This window comes from Rhinoraja longicauda, chromosome 12 (genome assembly GCF_053455715.1).
Source record: "Rhinoraja longicauda isolate Sanriku21f chromosome 12, sRhiLon1.1, whole genome shotgun sequence".
Taxonomy (NCBI): Eukaryota; Metazoa; Chordata; class Chondrichthyes; order Rajiformes; family Arhynchobatidae; genus Rhinoraja; species Rhinoraja longicauda.
The window spans coordinates 29,315,231-29,339,077 of NC_135964.1; the positions used below are offsets into that span (position 1 = coordinate 29,315,231).

Sequence of the window (23,847 nt, forward strand, 5' to 3'; positions counted from 1 at the left end):
GCTCTGTTGTACACTCACTGCACTTCGAAGTGTGTGCAGTGTTATGCCGAGGTACAACTGTGTTATAGACAATAGGTGCAGGAGTAGGCCATTCGGCCCTTCGAGCCAGCACCACCATTCAATGTGATCATGGCTGATCACTCTCAATCAGTACCCCGTTCCTGCCTTCTCCCCATACCCCCTGACTCCGCTATCCTTAAGAGCTCTATCAAGCTCTCTCTTGAATGCATTCAGAGAATTGGCCTCCACTGCCTTCTGAGGCAGAGAATTCCACAGATTTACAACTCTCTGACTGAAAAAGTTTTTCCTCATCTCCGTTCTAATTGGCCTACCCCTTATTCTTAAACTGTGGCCCCTTGTTCTGGACTCCCCCAACATTGGGAACATGTTTCCTGCCTCTAACATGTCCAACCCCCTTAATAATCTTATATGTTTCGATAAGATCCCCTCTCATCCTTCTAAATTCCAGTGTATACAAGCCTAGTCGCTCCAGTCTTTCAACATATGACAGTCCCGCCATTCTGGGAATTAACCTAGTAAACCTACGCTGCACGCCCTCAATAGCAAGAATATCCTTCCTCAAATTTGGAGACCAAAACTGCACACAGTACTCCAGGTGCGGTCTCACTAGGGCCCAGTACAACTGCAGAAGGATCCCTTTGCTCCTATACTCAACTCCTCTTGTTATGAAGGCCAACATTCCATTGGCTTTCTTCACTGCCTGCTGTACCTGCATGCTTCCTTTCAGTGACTGATGCACTAGGACACCCAGATCTCATTGTACATCTCCTTTTCCTAACTTGACACCATTCAGATAATAATCTGCCTTCCTATTCTTACCACCAAAGTGGATAACCTCACACTTATCCACATTAAACTGCATCTGCCATGCATCCGCCCCCTCACACAACCTGTCCAAGTCACCCTGCAACCTCATAGCATCTTCCTCACAGTTCACACTACCACCCAGCTTTGTATCATCTGCAAATTTGCTAATGGTACTTTTAATCCCTTCATCCAAGTCATTAATGTACCCCACTAGTCACTGCCTGCCATTCTGAAAGGGACCCATTTATCCCCACTCTTTGCTTTCTGTCTGTCAACCAATTTTCTATCCATGTTAGTACCCTACCCCCACTACCATGTGCTCTAATTTTGCTCACTAATCTCCTATGTGGGACCTTGTCGAAGGCTTTCTGAAAGTTGAGGTATACCACATCCACCGGCTCTCCCCTGTCAATTTTCATAGTTACATCCTCAAAAAATTCCAGAAGATTAGTCAAGCATGATTTCCCCTTCATAAATCCAAGCTGACTCGGAACGATCCTGTTACTGCTATCCAAATGCTCTGCAATTTCGTCTTTTATAATTGACTCCAGCATCTTCCCCACCACTGATGTCAGACTAACTGGTCTATAATTTCCTGTTTTCTCTCTCCTTTCTTAAAAAGTGGGATAACATTAGCTACCCTCCAATCCACAGGAACTGATCCTGAATCTATAGAACATTGGAAAATGATCACCAATGCGTCCACAATTTCTAGAGCCACCTCCTTAAGTACCCTGGGATGCAAACCATCAGGCCCGGGGGATTTATCAGGCTTCAGTCCCATCAGTCTACCCAACACCATTTCCTGCCGAGGTACAACTGTGTCACAAAGCTCTTAACTTTGCGAAGGCCAGACAAAAATCTCTGAACGAAAAATGCAATGAACTCTAGCTTCCTGTCACACTGAAGCCTCCTCTTTACAATTACTGAAGAGTTGGAGACACATTAGAATGATGTTAAGAAATTGATGAGTATGAAGAAGAGTTTAGTAGGTACCATTGGACAGGTGGACGAAGCTAAGATATAGATTTGCAGTGATCTAATTGAAAGACAGAACAGGTATGAAGGAAGGGTTGAATATCCTCTTGTTGTTCCTATATTCAAGCTTTTGTATTTTCCACACGATGAGAAGAAGGAAGAGTGTGAGTAGCCCACCTCCCCTTGATTATGTTGGCTGCCTTCCTGAGGCAAGGTGAAATATTGACGCAGTCAATAGATGGGAGGCTGTTTAGTGTTATGGACTAGACTGAGTCCACAACTCTGCAATTTCTTGCAGCCTTGGGGAGATCAGTTGCCTAACAATGCTGTGGTGCATCAGAATAGGATGCATTCTATGGTGATCTGTGTGAATTGTTAAGAATTATTGGAGACTTACTGAATTTCCTTAGTTTTGCGAGGAAGTAGAGACATTGGTGTGCTTGCTTGGCCATAGCATTAATTGGATAGATGTAAATGGAAAGAAGGGTGGGAACAGGCAGCATAAAGAGCCTTATGTGCAAGTTGTTATCTTAAGGCACATAAACCAGCAAATGGGAACGTGGGTGGGATGATATAGTTTACCGGTTTGGTCTGTGACATGAACCCAGCCCAGATAAAAAGCAACTTAAGGATTCAAACTAAAGTTGAAAGAATCTAGAGAAATTAAAAATGTACAAGTACATTTGAAATATCAGTAGAGGGAATGGAAGTATGCAATCTGTAGATCACAGTTGACAACTTCAAATTAAAACGGAAATAACTTACATTTCAAAAGCAGTATACATGACCAGGGTGTTCCACTGTAATCTACTGCCAAGTATGTTCAAAGCATATTGTTATTGTAATGTAGGAAACAGAAAAAAATCTGCAGCAATTTCCCATAACATTAACGAGGCATGATAGAATCACAGAGTGACACACAATGGAAACAGACCTTTCAGCCCACGTTCAGCCCATGTAGCATCCAATTGCACTAATCCCATTTTATTGTTTCTGAAAAAGTAGAGGGAAAGTAGCCAGTATAAAGAGCTGGGGGCTGGAGTGGGGATGGAAAGCTAGTAGCTAGCAAGTGATGGGTGGATACAGGTGAGAAGGGGTGTGTGTGTGTGTGTGTGTGTGGGGGTGGTGGGGGGGGGGGGTTTGAGAGAGAGCTCCTTCTAAATAGTGGATCCCAGATGTCGGAGTGGAATGCTTCCAATCGAGATCAGATGTGGCAGAGACAGAGAAACTGAGGGAAAGGGATGGTTGAAAACAGAGAATATGGAGAAGCTGTAGGCCAGTTAGTTGTGGGAGTCATTGGGTTTGGTCGTAGATATCAGTGGATAGTTTGTCTCCTGAGATGGATTGAGAGAAATGAAGAAAAGGGAGAGAGGTATTGGAAATGGTCCAAGTGAATTTGAGGGCAGGGTGGGAGTTGGTGGTGAAGTTGATAAAATCAACGTGTTCCACATGCATGCAGGAGGCAGCACTTATTGGCAGTCACAAAGAGATGGTAGGAAATTGAGTGAGAGACTGTTTGACAGTACTGTTTTGGAATGGCAGAGTTTGGCAAACTATTGATAGAGAATTGCTAAGACAGCTGGAGGAGGAATTGATTGGGAATCAGAGAGAAACTTGCAGATGGTACTCCAAGTAAATTAGAGAAGGAAGATCAGCAGATTGCAAGGTAGTGCACTCAAGGAGTAACTAGTAACAGTGGGCCCTTGGGGAGAGTGGAGAAGGGGAGAGTGGAGAAAGTTTTGGGGAATTGTGCCATTGGAGGCCTGGAACAAAGAATGATCATTTAGCCAATGAAGATGCATGCAGAGCTGTGGCCCATGCACTTCTTAAATTTGAAGGAAGTGTGAGGATTCAAAGGAGAAGTTGTTAAGTGAATACCAAGGCAGTGGATTGTGTTACTACAGGGGAGCTTGTTGAATCTACAACAGGAGGGTTAGCCAAGTACCTCACTGGGGCCACCACTGACCAGAAGCTGAACTCAAGTAGCCATAACTGCAGCAAGTAGTTACCTGCAGCAAGTACCTCACCTCCTAACTCCCCAAAGGTTGTTCACCATCTATAAGGCCCAAGTCAGCAATGCACTGAAATACTTTCCCCTCGCCTGGATGAGTGCAGCCTCAACAACACTGAAGAAACCCGGCACTGTACAGGACATAGCAGCCCAACTGATAGGCACCCTGTCACTGAGTCCACCACCGATGTACAGTCGCAGCAGTTTGTAGTCTCTGCAGGATGAAATGTGGCAAATCACCAAGAGTTTTCAGACAGCAATTTCCAAACCTACCACCCCAACCAGCTAAAAGGACAAGAGGCGGCAAAATCATGGGAACACCACCACCTGAAAGTTGCACGCTAAGCCATAAACCATCCTGACTTGGAAACATATCGCCATTCTTTCACCATCGCTGGGTTAAAATTCTGGAACTCCCTCCATTGTGGGTGTATCTCAAAGGCCACAGTAGTACAGCACCACCACCACCACCACCTTCTCAAGGGTAATTAGGAATGAGCAATTACATGTTGGCTCAGTCTGTAAAACCCACATCCCTCGGATGAAAAAATAGACTATGCAATTAAGATCCTTATTTTCATGATCTGCCTTCCAATGTGTTGGAAATCACAGATGTACAGGTGTTTAGGGCATCAAGTTCAATCAGATAAAAGGGTCTGGTCTCATTTGTTTGAACCCCTGCACTGAGGACCCTGGGGCAACATCTGGCATTTAGGAACCTCAGGTTGGAACCCAAAATACTTTATAGCCAAAATATTACTTTGAGGGGCATGTGTTGTTGTTTTCTGAGGGGAGACTTGACAGTCTGGGATGGTCAAGTATGCACTTTAGTATGCAATATACGACATCTTATGGTCTGGGAAGTATTGTATTATAGTCTAAGATTACATAGTCTGGGATGCAGTGCATAATCTAGTCTGTGATGCATCGTATTATATAGTGATGTGCTGAATTGAATAGTGATGCACTGTATTATTAACTGAATGTACCATGTCTAAGTATGCTGAAATAGAGTTTTCACAACTTTTCAATTTAGATTGTGGATGTGACAAATGTGCTGGGTTTGGTGGAAGAACATGGGAATGGAACAGCTGACTGTTCTCCATTGTATTAGGCTCTGCCTATTTCCCTTGTCTTTCCATACCACCGAGTCCGCTGGTGCCAATCATATTGGGCTTTACCTTTAGCTTCTGCTCGTAGTTTTCAAAGGCTTCCAAGACCATGCAGACGGACTCCATGGAGCGCTCCAGCCTGCCGTCAAGTCCATTGAAGCGGTACATGCTGCCGGAGATGTCTACAAGGAGCCGCAGGCGCTTGGGTTTCTGCTGGGGGCTGCCGAGCTGGAGAAGCAAACAGATTGTGCTCAGTCAGAACAAAGCAAGGAAAATAATTCCCTTTATCATACATGGCAAAGGTAGAGTACCTGGGGAGATTATCACAAACCACAGCACAATGGCAGATATTCTTTCTAATTGACTGCCTCAATTCCCAACGGGGAGTGCTGGCAGCGACTAAAAACACAATGAAAGAACTTTAGAACAATACAGCACAGAACTAGGCTCTTCAGCTCACGGCAACAGAATTGACCAAATGCCAATTTAAACTAATCCCATCTGCCCGGACGTGAGGAAACGTTTTACTTTAAGTTGTCCAGCGTGGAATTTAGCCTGCCCCTGCAGGACAGGACCATCTTCTTTTAAAAGGGCAGGATAAATATTTCAGTAGGCCCAACCAGATAGATATTTCAAGTAAATGAGATTAGGACAGAGGTCCGAGGAGATGATATGGCTCCATTTGGTGCTCCCAGATTTTAAATGTTATTCACAGACCTTCTTTGGGTTACCGAGGAACCACCTGTGAGGGGGTGTGCGGGTAGGGGGATGAGTGAGGGATTGGGGGATGCTGTGAGGGGGAGAGAATGACTAAGGGGGGGGGGGAAAGGTGGGTGAAGGGGTGGGGTGAGTGAGAGGAGAGGGGTGTGTGAGAGGAGAGGGGTGTGAGAGGGAAGAGAGGTGAGTAGGAGTGACTGATACGGGATTGTGTGAGAGACAGAGAGTGTGTGAGGAGGGGGGGATGTGAAGGGGAGGGGTGAGACAAGTGGAACGGGTTGTTGTGGAGGAGAGGGGTGTATGATTGGGGAGGGTATGTGTGAGAGGGGAAGGGTGTGTGAGGGAAAGGGTGTGTGTGAGAGGGGGAGGGTGTGCGAGAGGGGGAGGGTGTGCGAGAGGGGGAGGGTGTGCGAGAGGGGGAGGGTGTGTGAGAGGGGGAGGGTGTGCGAGAGGGGAGGGGTGTGAAAGGAGAAGGGTGTGAGTGAGGGAGTTGGGGCATGAGTGAGGGGGAGGGGCCCAGTGGATGAGAGAGGGGGTGGTAGGAGTGACTGTGAGAGTGAGTGAGGGGAAACGATTTATGATGGGAGAGGGTGAGTGAGGGGGAAAGTGTGAGTGAGGGAGGTAGGGTGTATGAAGGGGGCCATGGGAGTCATTGAGGGGGTGAGTGAGATGAGGAAGGGGCAAGTGAAGGGAAAGGGTGAGTGAGGAGAGATGATGTGATGGGAGAGGGTGAGTTAGGGGAGGGGGTTGATTGAGGGGGTAGGGGAATATAAAGACGTTTCCCTCTCTGTCTCCATCTTCATGCTCCCCCAACCTGGTTCCATAGACAATAGACAATAGACAATAGGTGCAGGAGTAGGCCATTCAGCCCTTCGAGCCAGCACCGCCATTCAATGCGATCATGGCTGATCACTATCAATCAGTACCCCGTTCCTGCCTTCTCCCCATACCCCCTCACTCCGCTATCCTTAAGAGCTCTATCCAGCTCTCTCTTGAAAGCATCCAACGAACTGGCCTCCACTGCCTTCTGAGGCAGAGAATTCCACACCTTCACCACCCTCTGACTGAAAAAGTTCTTCCTCATCTCCGTTCTAAATGGCCTACCCCTTATTCTCAAACTGTGGCCCCTTGTTCTGGACTCCCCCAACATTGGGAACATGTTATCTGCCTCTAATGTGTCCAATCCCCTAATTATCTTATATGTTTCAATAAGATCCCCCCTCATCCTTCTAAATTCCAGTGTATACAAGCCCAATCGCTCCAGCCTTTCAACATACGACAGTCCCGCCATTCCGGGAATTAATCTAGTGAACCTACGCTGCACGCCCTCCATAGCAAGAATATCCTTCCTCAAATTTGGAGACCAAAACTGCACACAGTACTCCAGGTGCGGTCTCACCAGGGCCCGGTACAACTGTAGAAGGACCTCTTTGCTCCTATACTCAACTCCTCTTGTTACGAAGGCCAACATTCCATTGGCTTTCTTCACTGCCTGCTGAACCTGCATGCTTCCTTTCATTGACTGATGCACTAGGACACCCAGATCTCGTTGAACTCCCCCTCCTCCTAACTTGACACCATTCAGATAATAATCTGCCTTTCTATTCTTACTTCCAAAGTGAATAACCTCGCACTTATCTACATTAAACTGCATCTGCCATGTATCCGCCCACTCACACAACCTGTCCAGGTCACCCTGCAGCCTTATTGCATCTTCCTCACAATTCACACTACCCCCCAACTTAGTATCATCTGCAAATTTGCTAATGGTACTTTTAATCCCTTCGTCTAAGTCATTAATGTATATCGTAAATAGCTGGGGTCCCAGCACCGAACCTTGCGGTACCCCACTGGTCACTGCCTGCCATTCCGAAAGGGACCCATTTATCCCCACTCTTTGCTTTCTGTCTGTTAACCAATTTTCTATCCATGTCAGTACCCTACCCCCAATACCATGTGCCCTAATTTTGCCCACTAATCTCCTATGTGGGACCTTGTCGAAGGCTTTCTGAAAGTCGAGGTACACCACATCCACTGACTCTCCCTTGTCAATTTTCCTAGTTACATCCTCAAAAAATTCCAGTAGATTTGTCAAGCATGATTTCCCCTTCGTAAATCCATCTGCCTCTTTTTTTCATCTGCCTCCATTGATTATGCAACTGCCTTTGTCTCCCAGCTCCACCCCTTCACCTCCCCGACCTGGCTCGACCTGCCCTATCTCCTTCACCCTCCTCGACTCACCGATGACCTCCGGCCACTGCCTCTCCTCATTATACTGGCTATCTCCCCTCTCCGCTCTCAGTCCTGATACAGAATTTTGACCCTAAACCCCCCCCCCTCACAGATGCTGCTCAACTCACTGAGTTCCTCCAGTAGATATGTTTGTTGTTGCTGAATAAACACATTACTTTTTTAGACAAAAATGTACTACAGCTTCCATCAGTTGATATTATTTTATCAGTTGCCATAATTCAGATTAACCAGCAATGGGCCGATTAATCAGACGATCCATTATCTCTTGTGCTTCTCTATCCTAACTAACCAAATAGATGAATTACTTGTCAAACTTTAATAATTCCTTTACTTGAAACTTCAGATAGATTTGAAACTAAAACCCTTCCAGATGTGGAATTTAACACTTACTGGGCAAATAAATATACCTCAGCCTAAAATAGCAACTGTGGTTTGTCAATTGGAAATGAATGTTTTGCTGACGATAGGCACAAAATGCTGGAGTAACTCAGTGGGACAGGCAGCATCTCTGGAGAGAAGGAATGGGTGACGTTTCAGATTGGGATCCTTCTTCAGACTTTTGCTGGTTAGCTTCCGGACTTGTTTTTATAACTAACAGTTGAGTGAAAAGCTGACTCAAAGCACATTGGAATGGGCACATTTTGTGACCAGCTCTTCCCCCACCTCCCTGCCTCACCTGTATACACTGGCTATTCCCCTTCTACAATTTCGGTTCTGATGCAGAGTTTGAACCTGAAACGTCAATTGTCCGTTTGCCTCCACATATGTTGCCTCACCAGTTGAATTCTCCCATTGGTTTGTATTTTGCTCCAAATCCCAGCATCTACAGTCTCTCTTGCATCTCCTGCTTCCTGCACACTTTACTTTGGGGATCTTTGCCTTGCCAAGCGCTGAATGCATGAGCAAAGCAGGAATTTTGGATCACTAAGAACAACACTGCAAGACTACAGCTTCTCGACCAGGATCAAGAAAGGAACAAGGGATTATTGGAGAAGGAAGTAGGGATAGGGGTAGAAAAACAGGGGAAGAAAGATTAGTTTTACAGATAGTAAAGAAAGAAAATAATTATAATCTTTGATATCAATTTAAATCTTTAGTTTAGTTTAGAGATACAGCATCCATGTTGACGGCACGGTGGCGCAGCGGTAGAGTTGCTGCTTTACAGCGAATGCAGCGCCGGAGACTCAGGTTCGATCCTGACTACGGGCGCCGTCTGTACGGAGTTTGTACGTTTTCCCCGTGACCTGCGTGGGTTTTCTCCAAGATCTTCGGTTTCCTCCCACACTCCAAAGACGTACAGGTTTGTAGGTTAATTGACTGGGCAAATGTTTTAAAAAATTGTCCCTAGTGTGTGTAGGATAGTGTTAATGTGCGGGGATCACTGGGCGGCGCGGACTCGGTGGGCCGAAGGGCCTGTTTCCGCGCTGTATCTCTAAATCTAAAATCTAAAATCTAAACAATCACGCATACATTAGTTCTATCCTATACACTAGGGCCAATTTACCAATTAACAGCAACCTGCATGTCTTTGGAATAAGAGGTGTTGGAATTGCTATGATAATCAGGGAGACTGTCAGAGAGGGCATAATGGAGGGTCTGTCTACTGATGCGATATGGTAGAGCGCAAAATAAGGAACATATAATCATGTACTGAGATTATATTATAGATTTCCCAATAGCCAGCATGTGATAGACGATCAGACCAGATTACGGAAAGAGGTAAAAACAACAGGGTTGTTGTAGTGTGCAACTTTAACTTCCCCAATATTGACTGGGACTTCTTCATGTAAAACCCTTTGATGGGGCAGAATTTGTTAAGTGTAGAACGAGGAGGTTTCTTAAAACAATATGTGGACTGCCCTATTCGATGAGGAGGCCATACTGGACTGTGTTGGAAAATGAATCTAGCCAGTTGAATGGAGTTTTAGTGGAAGAGCATTCTGGAAACAGTTGTCACAAGACAGTTTTAAGATAGTTATTATTTTTAAGTTTTAAGATAGTTATTATTAAGGATAAGTTTGGATCTTGGGAGAAAGAACTCAATTTGCGTAAGGCAGCTTACAACATTATTAGGCTGGAGCTCGGAGAGTAAATTAGTTAAGTCCACATCAACATGTGGGAGTTACTTAAAGACTAGCTGATCAAAGGTCAGAACCAGCATGTTCCAATGAGGAGGAGGGAGAAGGATGACAATGTAAGGGAATCCCGGATGGGTATAGAGTTTGTAAATTTGGTCAAAAAGAAAAACTAAGCATTGGTAAGGTTTGGGAAGATGAAATTAGACAGGGCCTTTGAGGAATTTAAAGAAATCAGGAAATAACTCAAACAGGCATTCAGAAGGACCAAAAGGGGCATGGCCAAGTCAGATTAAAGAAAAAACCAAAGATGTTTATACATACATTTTAAAAAAATAGCGTAACTAGGGAGAAGTAGGGACACCACAAACATAAAGCAAGGAATTTATGCACAGAGCCAGAGGAAGTAGGTGGGGGTCTAAACAAATACTTTCATCCGCATTCACCAAGGAGAAGGAAGTGGAGGTTAGTGAGATCAGTGTTGAATATATTAATTAGATAGGGCAGTTTGAGATCAAGAAAAAGGTGATGTTGAGTCTCTTGAAAAGCATTATGGTGGTTCAATCCCCAGGGCATGATGCGATCTACTCCAGGTTATTGTGAGAGATATGAGGAGAGAATGCAGAGGGTTTGACAAAGATCTTTATATCCATTCTACCCACAGGTCCTGGAGAGTAGCCAAAGTTGTTCCTATATTTAACAAGAGAAAAGATATTTCAGAAAATGCTAGGTCAGTGAGCCTCAGGACAGTGGTGGGGAAGCTATTGGAGATGTTCAGGATAGGATTTACTCTTGGAAGAGAATGGGACAATTAGGAACACTCAGCATTGCTTTGTTTGCGGCAGGTCATGTCTTACTAACTCAATTGCATTTTTTGAGGTGACAAAGGTGGTTGATGAGGGTAGTGCCTTGGATGTTGACTGCATGGATTTTAGTGAGGCATTTGGTGAAGTCCCTCATTATCCAACCGGTTAAGGTTCTGGTTTATCCAGAAGGTTAAGATGCATTGGATACACAGTGACATGGTGGTTTGGATTCAAAGCTGGCTTAATCGTAGAAGACAAAAAGCAGTGGTAGAAGGGAGTTATTCTGGCTGGAGGATTGTGATCAGTGGTGTTCCACGGGGTTCCGTACTGGGAGCTCTGTGGTTTGTGATATATATATATATAAAACGTGGAAGGGAATGTAGATGGGCTGGTCAGTAAGTTTGCAGACAACACAAAAGATACAGGATGTAGATTAGTTACAGGTATTGGCAGAGAAATTGGAGATGGGAGTTTAATCAAGCAAGTGTGAGGTGTTGTACTTTGGGACATTAAATGTAAGGAGAAAGTATACAGTTAGTGGCAATACCCTTAACGGCATTGATATATGGAGGGATTCCGGAGTCCAAATCCAAAGCTCCCTGAAAGTGACAACACATATAGACAGTGTGGTAAAGAAAGAGTATGGTATGCTTGCCTTTATTGGTCGAGTTACTGAATATATGAGTTAGGGAGTCATGTTGTAGCTTTATAAAACTTTGGTTCGGCTGCATTTTCTCTGTTCTATGCTATGAGCTGTTGTTATTATCCTTGTCCATGGAACTAGGGTCTGACTCAACATCTTTTCACAGATACTGAGTCACTCTCTAACCCCATCAAAACCAACTTTTCTTCTCATACTTACTTCAGGCTCCAGCTCTCCTCTGCGCTTATAAATTGCCTTCTCTCCTACCAAGCCATCGATTATCTTGGTATCGTCGAGCTCTCCTATTGACTGGTGCCGTAGCCATTGTCTCTCTTTGCCTTTTGCCTTTAAAAGGAATAAGGAAATAGCAAACATTTTGTGAAATGCTAAATGTTCTATTTACCAACACATCTTACTTCTTACAAAATGCGTCTATTTTTATTTCTAAAGCAAAACTCTGGAATCCACATGTGGGAATTGTTTAAAATATGCTCCTTTATCCCACACTATCAGAAGTCAAGTCAAGTCAAGTCAATTTTATTTGTATAGCACATTTAAAAACAACCCACGTTGACCAAAGTGCTGTACATCTGATTAGGTACTAAGGAAAAAAATGAAACATACAGTAGCACGCAAACAGTTCACAGCGCCTCCTCAATGAGCCTCAAACGCTAGGGAGTAGAAATAGGTTTTGAACGTTGTAGTCGTAATAGAGAGAGTGCAGAGGAGGTTCACCAGGATGGTTTGCATATCTTTCATTCATTGTTCTTTATCTCTCAACATCATCATCTATATCTCTTGTTTCCCTTCCCCCAGACTAGTCTGAAGAAGGGTCTCGACCCGAAACGTCACCCATTCCTTCTCTCCAGAGATACTGCCTGTCCCGCTGAGTTACTCTGTCTTTTTGTGTCTCTCTTCACCAGGATGTTGCCTGGAATGGAGGGCTGTTGTTATAACGAGGGTCTGGATAGACTGGATTAATTCTCACTGGAATGATGGAGGCTGAAGGATGACCTTACAGAGGTTTATAAAATTACAAGGGGCATTGATAGGAAAGATCATCAAAGTCTGTTTTCCAGTCAGGGGCATCTAGTTGTGGACAACAGGTTGAATGTGGGAAGGGAGAACTTGAAGGAGGTTTGAGAGCTATGTTTTTCATATAGAAGGTGGTGGCAGAGGTGGATACAGCTGCCATGTTTAAATATCATAAAGGTAGGTAAATTAATATGAGAGGTTTGAGGCATTTTGACCCGATATAGACAAATGGGATTAGCCTAGATGGGCATCAAGTTCAGCATTGATGAGGTTTTGCTAAAAGGGCCTGTTTCTGTGAAGCAAGACTCTGTGGTATGCAATGTGAGGAGTTGTAATTTGGAGTTTCCATGTGCAATTGAAACAAACTAAATAGATTTATGGCACACAAACAGGCCAATTGTCCAAACACTTCATGCCAGTGTGTTTGCTTGGCACAAATCTACTCCTACCAACTGCTTTCTACAATCCTGCCAACATTTCCTTCTGTTCAGGATAAGTATGCGCTGAACCGTTTAACATTGGCATGCTTCTATTTAACATTGCTTCGTCCATTTCAGAACCCATAAAATGCCTGGAAGAGTTTGTGAGCAGGGCCAACAAAGAGCTGATCGAGAGCCGAGGACTTGAATTGAATGAGTTTGCAAAAGAGGGACTGAAAATATGTGAAGACAGGAAAATGGGTGGCAGTAAACAACGTAATGTTTGAATAAGGGTCTCGACCCGTAACATCACCCATTCCTTCTATCCAGAGATTCTGCCTGTCCCGTTGAGTTACTCCACCATTTGGTGTCTATCAAATTGTAATGATGTGGCTTTGATGGACTAAATAGCTCCATCCTTGCTGGATGTTCTACTGTAAGGAACAATAGTGTAACAGTAATATGATAGAAGCAACATTCAGCCAGCTGGGTAGTCACTAAGCTAAGCACAGTAATGGAATGTCAACAGGGGTAGCAGAGCCACAGTGTACACCTGCAATGACACGTCAAGTAAAATGGAAATTGGTCATCACGGAGTGAATAAAGATATAATCTGTGACCTGCCAGCCATCATTCTGTTCCAGTGACGAGCAACACTATGGAAACTACACCAAAAGAAACATCAGCCACAGACTTGCATGGCAAGGGACCCTCTTGTGGGCTCCGCCCTCGCAAATGGTTGCACTTGCCTGCGGTCAGAGTCGCTCCAGGTGCAGGAGGAAGTGGTGAGGGGGAGGGGTGTGCTATTTGGCTCCAGGAACACAACACAAACAACAACGCTTCAGATTAAAGTAACACTTGCTTCTCACGTCAGAGCACAATAATCTTGAAACATTTCAAGGACGATAAATCTGCTATGAGCTAAAACAATTCACGGTGCTGGTTTTGTAGTGGTTCTTGCTTCTCAGTACAGAGCTGGTGTTTGCTGGTCCTGAGGGCAGCTTCTGTGGCCAAACTACTTCATCACCTGGGTACAAGACTCCTTTCAAAATGTTCTTTGCTTTTTCTTATAAAGATCATGTAAAACTTCAAGTCTGTCCCATGTTTAAAAAAATCTTTTTTAATACAAGCCACCTTATTCCAACAAGAAGAAAGTTGGAATATAAGCAAATAGTTTTCTGGAGTTGGAAATAAGCTTGCAAGAAAATCGTGGGGTTCAGGAAGTGGCTGCCTTTCCACCAGCTCTACCCCTCTGATAGACTTTCTTTATCTGGGGGCCAAAACAGAAAAGGCTCCCCCTCTCCTGCTCCTTAGACAACTCCTTGGACAGCATCTTCAGAACTCACGACCTCTGCCAGCTAGATGGACATGAACAGCCAACGCATGGGAATACCACCAGCTGGACACACCATCTTGGCTTGGGAATATATTGTTGTTCCTTTACCCATCCCTGGGTTAAAATCCTGAAATTCCCTCCCCAACAGCAATGTGGGTATACCCACATCTCACGGCCCACAGCAATGCTAGATGGCAGCTCACCACCACCTTCTCAAAGCAAATTAGGAAAGGACAGTTAGATGCTGGCTCAGCTTGTAAAGCCCATAAAGCCCTGAAATAAATAAGGAAAATATGCTCCACAGCCCTCCCACAAAATGTTGATATGCAGCTGGACTGCTAAATCCAAAACCTCCCACAGCTCAATATCCCTCTCCTTGCCAGCTGTTATGGTAATTTTACTTGAAGACTACAGCATGTGATAGGTTTATTGAAGGCTCCTTAGAGACTGAAACCCTCCATCTTTGCCCTTTCACATTGAACAGAAGTAAGTGCAAAGACAACATGAACAGGAACATTGCAGAACTAACAATGGGCTACTTGAAATGGTGCTTTGAGTGTCTTATGTAATACTGGGTATATACTCCTTAAGAAATTGTTATCAATTGCTCCCTGGATAGATACTGATATGCAGGGTGGAATGTTGGGGAGAAACTGTCTGCCTGCGATGATGAATCTGTTGGAAGTGGCCTTTGCAAATTGCTGGTTCTTTCCGAAATAAAGATATTTTGTTTCTTGGTTTCAGTTACTGACTTTCTTCTATTATCTTAGAATGGGGGTCAGAGGAGCATCTGAAGAAGCCTTAACCTTAACGATCCCCAAAGAAACATCAGGCCTTCAAGTTGTAACATGATAAAAGCAGTGCCACCTACAGCTTGATCATAACGTTGATAGAGCCACATTTGACGCATTGTGGTTTTAGATACCCTGCTAGAGAAACATTGCCATTACACTGGAAAGAATGCAGAAGAGGATGTGTCAGGACTCAAGGGCCTGAGTTATAGGGAGACCTTGGGCAGGCGAAGACTTTATTCCTTGAAGCGCAGGAGACTGTGGGGTGATATTATAGAGGTGTATAAAATAAGGTGCACAGATAGGATAAATGCAGTCTTTTTCCCAGGGTAGGGGAATCAAGAACTAGAGGGCATAGTTTTAAGGGGAGAGAGGAAAGATTTAAGAGAAACCGGAGGGGCAAATTATTCACACAGAGGGTGTACGCATATGGAAAGAGCCGAGGTACAATAACAACATTGAAAAGACTTTTGGGCAAGTAGAGCCAAATGCGGGGAAATGGGACTAGCTTAGATCAGTTATCTTGATTGGCATTGGCGAGTTAGGCTGAAGATCCTGTTTACCTTGCTATAGGACTCTACGACACAACTATCAATAAACCCAATAGTATTCACGGCTCATTTTTAAAATTGACATTTTTTTCTTATCTGGGAACCTTCTGTAAAATAGCAGAATTAACATTCTAAACATGTTTGGGAGCTGGAAGGTTCAATTTATTATATATCCCCAATCTCTGACTGAAAGTTCGCTTAGTCATTCTGTTCTTAGCATTTTCTGTGTTAATTTCAAACTCGTTGAGGGGCTAGCAAACACCATTTATACACACACATTTCTTCCTGCTGATTATTTATGACTGACATAAATGCAGTCACACAGTTACGCTGCAGGCGGAAGGCCCTTCTGTACAGAGCCTCTTCTGTACAGCACACTGAGCCTCTTCTTACCTGCAGACTGTCCAGGATAACTCGTATTGACTGCACTTGTCTCCGCACAGCCCCAGAAAACCTCTCGTACGTAGCAGCATCATATTCACTCATATGGATTTCCTTTAACCTGCAGTCAAGACAAGGACTGGAGTTACTTGTAGGCTTCCCAAGTGTGAAGGGCAGGCTTTTTCTAAACTGATGAAGGAAAGATATGCCCTACTTGAGCCACAATGTTTTATTATTATTACATTAAATCTCTGATTCAGGAACCATTCTGTATTTATTTTTAATTCTTCCTGTTGAAAATAACAGGATTTAAATTGTTTCTGGGTTGAGAATGCAACTAATTCTGTGTGCTGATACTGGTTTTAGAATTTAGTTCAATTTTTTAGACTTGTTTGGAAATTTTGAAGTAAGCAATACTGGAACATTGAATCAGGATTCCTGGGATTGTGGTTGTTTTTGGCGCCTCAATTCCATTTTCCCACCTTTCTCTGTGTTGCAAATTCCTTGCCAAACAGAGTGTGTAGGAAAATAACTGCAGATGCTGGTACAAATCGAAGGTTTCACAAAATGCTGGGGTAACTCAGCAGGTCAGGCAGCCTCTCAGGAGAGAAGGAATGGGTGATGTTTTGGGTCGAGACCCTTGTGATACCTTGTGATACCTTGCCAAACAGACATCTATTAGTCTCAATTAAGCTTCCATGTATGACTGGAGACTGCCGAATCTGTCAGAAGGAAGGATTACCTAATGAAGTGGCTCGTTCAACACTCAATAGTAAAGCATTTAACAAGGTCCCTCATGGTAGAAGATTAAACACATGGGATCCACAACAATTTGTTAGATTAGATTCAAAGTGAGTCAGCCATAAAAGACAGGCAATGATTGAGGAGTGTTATTCTGACTGAAGGTCTCTTAGCAATGGTGTTCTACTGGAAATAGTGCTTGGACCTCTGTTTGTGATTGATGTTTAATCTAGACAAATGCGAGGTATTGCACTTTTGGAGATCAAATGCAAGTGGAAAGTATACAGTAAATGGCCAGACCCCGAGGAGCACTGAATAACTGAGAGATTGAATGGAAGAAAGCGTAACGGAGAAAGTGAAGGAATACACTCCATGTCACCAGGAGAGTGAGGGAACATTGAGTGTATCTGAGATGTTTAAGGGAACACTGAATTTAATTGAGCATTGAACAGATAGACTGAATGCATTTCAGTCTTGGAGACTTCCATTTGAAAGGGACACTGAATGTATTTAGGGACAAAAGGGCACAGTCACGTTTCTCTTAGATTCTGCAAGGCACAAGAAAGGGAGCAAAAGGTGATTGGAGAATAATGAGTGCGCTGGTGAATAGTGCTGAAGTTGCAGACGGAGATGCAGCCATCTTGCTCAGACTACTGCTTGGCCAAAGTTTGTCCCTTGTGAAAGCCTTGCAAAATAAAGCAAGAATTTTAATGTGGCTGAATGCATTTATTCAGATGGATTACTATTAGTTTTGGAATATCCAACAGTGACTGCTTTGATTTGTAGCACAAAGTCCACTTTGCTATTCATGGAAGCCTGTTTATATTTTACATTCCATGTGCCAATGTTCACTGCTCTTGTCAACGAACTGTCATTTTCGTCACGTTTCAAAATTAATCAGTGCAGTGCTTTTAAAGTCACACTTGCTTTATTCACGATTCAGTGTTGTCTCCGTTAGTGGTTCCGTTCATGGAGCGGAAGAATTAACAGGACAACTGTGAAAGATGTGATGTGTTGACGCTGACAAGAAATTGGACGAATTTTAGGAAACCACAAAGAACTTTTTGTTTGTGCTTTTGAGATTGGCCATTTCCAACAAGACCTATTTGTTGGGAAATACTTTTAGAAATCTTTCACTCAAAGCTATTTACACCAGAAAGAAAGCTTATTTGGCTTTCTATTTCCTATCCTAGTAAATCAGCTCCCTCTTTAATATACTTTGGCAGTTTTCGATCAAAGGTCATTGACCCATAGTGTTAAATTTGTTTCTCTTTCTACAAACCTGATCAGCTGTCTATTTCTAGCATCCTGTGTTTTTATTTCAGATTCCTGGCTCCTGCAGCATTTTGTTTCCTGCTGGGATGGATATGTGACCATAAAAGGAGCACAGGGAGGAAACCACAAGGGTAAACATTTTTAACAAGTCTGCGGCATTAACTTGTACATAGTTTGCAGAGAATTTGTAGCAAAGTTGAGCACAGGTCTGACTTGGAGTTAAGTACAGGAAATGAACGAGTCTCAGAGCTATCTGAGAATCAGTAATTGAAAGCAAAATGTACAGAAATATGTAACAGTTCAGTCTGCCGTCATATATTTAAATGCTGTCAAATGTTTAAGTGCCACACATTGGCGTTTCCAATGGCCATTGCGTCGCTCTGAGTATCGAAAGTTCTCAGAGTGTGGGGCTTCTAGCTCCTCTGGAGACTACTCAGCTACTGTCTCCCAGGGGTTGGTGTCAAGTTTTCCCCTCATCACTTTTGCCTTCAGGGCAGCCTGAAAATTGTGGAAGCCAACGGCTGTGCCTGCGATGCTGATGGACTGAAGTGTGCATGTGGTTTGCAGTCGGGTTGGTGCCAGAAGTTACCATAATGGACCTTTTGCTGACTAGAGGAAGGAGAAATTCAGCCAATGCTCCTGTTTCTATTCAACAAATACCATCTGGATGGGCAGGGGTTATGGATGGGATTTAACTTGGCTCCAATATCTCTTGGTGATTAAACGGTCTCTCTAACTCAGTTACATAATGGCCAAGGAAGATCTTTGTGACCATTCTTCCTGCTGCCTACAAGAGATAAATGGGAAGTGAGTGGCCTTTCCTTTGGCCAGATTTATCCCTTGAAATTATTTTCATTGGGAGCATATTCTCTTACAACAATTTTATCCTGATTTGTTTATTCCTGCTGTTATGAAACATCATCTCAACATTTTATTAAGAAATGCCAATCTATTGCACCTGAACCCATATTTATTCACAAACAACTTCTTCTTCACTCTGCTCTGACTCCTTTCCAACCTCCTCCTCACCACTGCTCTGCTTCAACACACCTCCTCCAACTAACTCTCAATGGCCCCCACAAACTTCCTCAGAATAGAAATCCTCAGAGTTGGATAGTTTACTCGAGGACATACTTCCCTGAAGCTACAGTAGATGTCCTTTCATTGGTGAGTGCTTTTACGAACTGCATCCTCAAGGGATCAGAGAACAAAACAAATACAAAGTTCATTATTTACAGCAACAAAACCCAGGTTACATACCTCTCCCTGAAGGCTTTTTCACCCATCTCTCTGGCAGCTCTTTTGACTTCCTCTGGTACAGCATCCTTTTCAGCCTGTGACACCTGATACACCTTATGTCCTGCATCCAAGCGATAGGGACCACCTTTCCCTCCCAGGCCAGCAGTATCTCTTCCACCTGGAAGGAAAACAGGCACCGATTACAGAAGCACAAGCATGAAAGCTTGTGGCTTAGCTCAGGCATGGTGGGGTTGAGGGGCTAAGTTACGCAAGCTGGGTGCCAGCACTGGGACCAATGGTGAGATCAGCTGGTGGCAGAAATGTGGGAGAATGATATGTTGGATGCGGAGACTGGTGGGATGAAAGGTAAGGACCAGGGAAATTCTATCATTGGTCCATCTGGGGGAGAGAGAGCGAGAGCAGAACAGTGTGGCACAGAGGAGACACAGCTGGGGTGAAACCATGTTTACTAAAGAAAGCAGACATCTCAGGTATCCTAGATGAAAAAGGGTCATCTTGAGAGCAGATGGAACAGAGATGGAGAAATTCAGAAATTGAGGCAGGGAGGGAGCAGGTGTAGTCAAGGTAGCTGTGGGTTTGTAGTAGACATCCGTACATAACCTGCTCCCATGATAGAGATAGAAAGATTGAAGGTGGCAAGAGAGGTCTAGGTGAATTTGAGGGCAGGGTGGTGAAAATGAATGAACTCACAAGTTCTGCACGGGTGCAGGAAGCAGCCCCAATGCAATCAGCGATGATGACTGACTGTCGATTTTGCCCAATATTCCAGCGTCTGGAATCTCTCGTCTTTCTGTCCGTGTTTCTGTTTGTTTTTTTTGTCAGATTATTGATGAATAGGGCACGATTTGGCCTCCTATTGCTCAAGTCAAGTCAGTCAACAAGTGCTGCCTGGATCAGTGTGGGGCTAAGCATTGGACTTAAATGTCCCCTCAGTAACCTAAATATCTGACAGCCTATTGGGGATGATTCAGCTACACCTGCTCCTCTGAAATTCACTGATAATGATCTAAGAAAATATGCATTATGGAAATTTATCAGTTGGATCTCCCATTCAATGACTTTACAACTCATGAACTTAAGCAGGTGTATATTGAGGTCCCTACTGACATCATTTACTGAAGGAGGAGGAAATGAATAAAAACTCAAACGCATCTCAGGAAAAGTGAACCGTCAGATATTTCCCTCTAATTCCCATGAAAAGGAAGTTGAACGGATCAAGCTGGCCAACTCCAATTTACCTCTTGACAACCGCATGAAGAAAGTTCGCTTGAGTAACAGATAAGATGGGTCATCTTTGGAACAGCCCTTTAAACTCAATATTGAACATAAAGTTAAGCTACTACGTCAGAGTAGCCTTTAAATGACATTATAGCTCATTTCTGTCGATCAATTCTTATTCAAGTCTTATTCTGTCAGGCTTTGGACATCAAGGGGAAATTTAAAATAAGTAACTTCTAATTTAATTTTTTTTCTTACTTTTCCATTGCCTTTTATCCATTATTTTCCTTTCCAATCTAATTCACTCTCCTTTCATTCCTTCCTGTTTTGTTCACAACCTTACAATCTTTGGTTAAATGTTAAGTATTACTTGCCCTATTCAATCAACGCTCGTATTCCAGTTTCCTTGCAATGCCATTATCAGCACAAACTTTCATCAATGTGGTCAGAACTTGTTTGATTTGAAGTGCAGGGGCAAGTCTAACTAACAGCAAACACCATCAAAAGGGTTATGACAGCAAATTCCAGCAACAATATCCTTTCAAAAATGCACTCCAGAAACACCAGTCATATGGTTCCAATTAAGTATCAACTTGCAACTTCACAGCAACATGACAGGAGTTACACTCCTGCATAACAGTCAAAACATTAATTCAAAAGTAGCATAGACCAAATTGCTTGTAATGAATACTATAAACACAGAGCTTAGGGCTAAGCCTTGTTCGAACTCTCTGTACGACTGCATAAACTAGCTGATATTTTATATGATGTTGGGGTTATTGTCAACTGCTCTTTGAGTGCAGCTTTGCTCTACAGGTTGATGAAGAGACCTAATTGGTCAGAACTGGATAGTTGACAAATCATCCTCTGCAATAATTCTCAACACTGGTGCCCAACAAGGATACATTCTCAGCTCCCTTACTCTACTCCTTAAACACTCATGACCGTGCAGCCAAATACCAATCCAACTCAATCTACAAGTTTGCAGACAACATTACTGTAGTGGGCCGGATAGAGAATAATGACGAGACGGAGTACAAAAAGGAGATTGAGAACCTTGTAACTTGGTGCCAAGACAACAACCTCTCCCTCCATGTCAGCAAGTCAGTGTACATTGATAGCACCGAAGTAGACATGATCGAAATCTTCAAATTCCTAGGAACTTAATATCACCAACAATTTGTCCTGGACCACCACATCGAAGCTATGGCTAAGAAAGCACACTAAATGTTGTACCCTTTATCCTTTATGTGTGCATTATGGATGGCATGATTGTATTCATGTACAGTCTTTTCTTTGACTGTAACACCCAGCTGGTTAACAAAGCTCTTGTCACAATGTGATAATAATAAAATAAAATAAACAATAGGAACTGGAGAAGGTTTTGCAATGTGAATGGTTATTCTGCAATCAAAACTGATTTGCATCTTTGCATCTACTGATTTCCATCTAGTCTCAGTTTTGTACCCCTGAATAACCTTATCTTATGAAAATCCATTAAGCACAGATCAGAATTCCTTAAGCAATCACTGCTAGCAGCAGCTCACATTATTGTCTGTGCAGAACTTCTTCCTGAAGTGACTCGTGAACTCTAGTGAAGTGAACTATAATTTTAAAGCTAAGGTGTTTCAGATGGACAGATACACGGAGAGCTCCTCCTTCATCACCAAATAGTCATCTGGCCCCTCGGCACTGAATTCTTTACACAACAACAAGACTGCATAGATCAGCAACGCCATACGAATGTAAGTGAAGCTAATTTCCTGTACTAATGAAGTACAGGAAAACAAATAACCAGTAAAAGTACACTCCATATTACTGGTTGTATTCCATCATTCTCAGTCCAGATATTACTATGCTTCTCCTTGGGGCATGGATAAGATGCATAGACACAGTATTTTCCTGCAGGGTAAGGAGTCTGGAACTAGAGGACGAACGTTTAAGGTGGAGGGGAAAGATTTAAAAGGGACCTGAAGACCAACTTTTTCACACAGAAGGTGTTGGGTATATGGAATGAAATGCCAGAGGAAGTGTGCAGTTATGACATTTGAAATGGCACTTAGATAGGTACATGGATAGGAAAGGTTTGGAGAAATGTGGGTCAGGAGCAGGCATGTGGGACAAACTCGTTATGCAACTTCATTGAATGGACAAGGTGGGCCAAAGGGCCCGTCTGCATGCTGTATAGCTCTATGACTATTATTATAAATATGTGGATGGGCTGGTGGGTGCAAAAAATAAGGTGTCTTTGTATCACAAAGCCTGTCTCCCAAACAAAGTTTCAATATGATAAGGCTTGTGCTGTTGGTCCAATGTCATTGATTCACTGTCTTTGAATGGCATAATTAGGGCACTTTATCACTGTCTTAAAATACAGCCGAAAGATAAAAAAAACATTGTGTGCATGATTGGCATTTAAAAGTGTTTGCTTTTTGAAACAACTTTTCAAAAGCTGACACGCACACACACAATCTCACACGTACACATTCAGTCTCACACAGACATTACATTTCTCAGACACACACCCAGTCTCTCTCCGTCTCCCACACACACAGACACATTCACAGTCTGTCACTCGAACACACCCCCACATGCTGTCCCTCTATTACTCACACTCATAGTCATATCATATCATATCATATCATATACATACAGCCGGAAACAGGCCTTTTCGGCCCTCCAAGTCCGTGCCGCCCAGTGATCCCCGTACATTAACACTATCCTACACCCACTAGGGACAATTTTTACATTTACCCAGCCAATTAACCTACATACCTGTACGTCTTTGGAGTGTGGGAGGAAACCGAAGATCTCGGAGAAAACCCACGCAGGTCACGGGGAGAACGTACAAACTCCTTACAGTGCAGCACCCGTAGTCAGGATTGAACCTGAGTCTCCGGCGCTGCATTCGCTGTAAAGCAGCAACTCTACCGCTGCGCCACCGTGCCGCCAGTCTCTCACAAACACATCCAAAGCCAGCAGGCTTCATTTAAAAAGACACAACGTGCTGGAGTAACTTAGCGGATCAGGCAGCATCTCTGGAGAACGTAGATAGCTGACATTTTGTGTCAGGATCCTTCTTCAGTACTTAACTTAAAACCTGGTGGCAGTTGGGTGTGAAAATGAAATACGTGACAAAATCAGGACAAGCTTTCTCTATGTTAAAAATCAGTATATAGGTTTCTTCTATTGTCTCACTTTGGTAAACCATACAAATCTTGCTGTTGTACGATCTGCTATGTTGGGTGCAGGAAACTAAAGGATAATGCAAAGCCACTCACTGACTAAAAGATTTTTCTAAAGGTACATCCTTTTATTCTGAGGCTCGGGTTCTAGTCCTAGACTCTCCCACTAGTGGAAACATCCTCTCCACATGCACGCTATCCAAGTCTTTCACTACTCGGTCAGTTTCAATGA

General features: G+C 43.4%; 1 protein-coding gene across 2 annotated transcripts in view; it reads right to left on the bottom strand.

Annotated features, from left to right (window-relative positions):
• vwa8 (von Willebrand factor A domain containing 8) overlaps window positions 1–23,847 on the bottom strand; it is a 207,607-nt gene that overhangs the window by 10,537 nt on the left and 173,223 nt on the right. For both annotated transcript variants that reach the window (XM_078409361.1, XM_078409360.1), the window contains exons 39-42: window positions 19,213–19,369; window positions 15,949–16,057; window positions 11,643–11,768; window positions 4,999–5,157 (exon numbers count right to left, since the gene is read on the bottom strand). In XM_078409361.1, coding sequence (XP_078265487.1) covers window positions 4,999–5,157; window positions 11,643–11,768; window positions 15,949–16,057; window positions 19,213–19,369 — 551 coding nt within the window. The remainder of the gene's footprint in view (window positions 1–4,998; window positions 5,158–11,642; window positions 11,769–15,948; window positions 16,058–19,212; window positions 19,370–23,847) is intronic.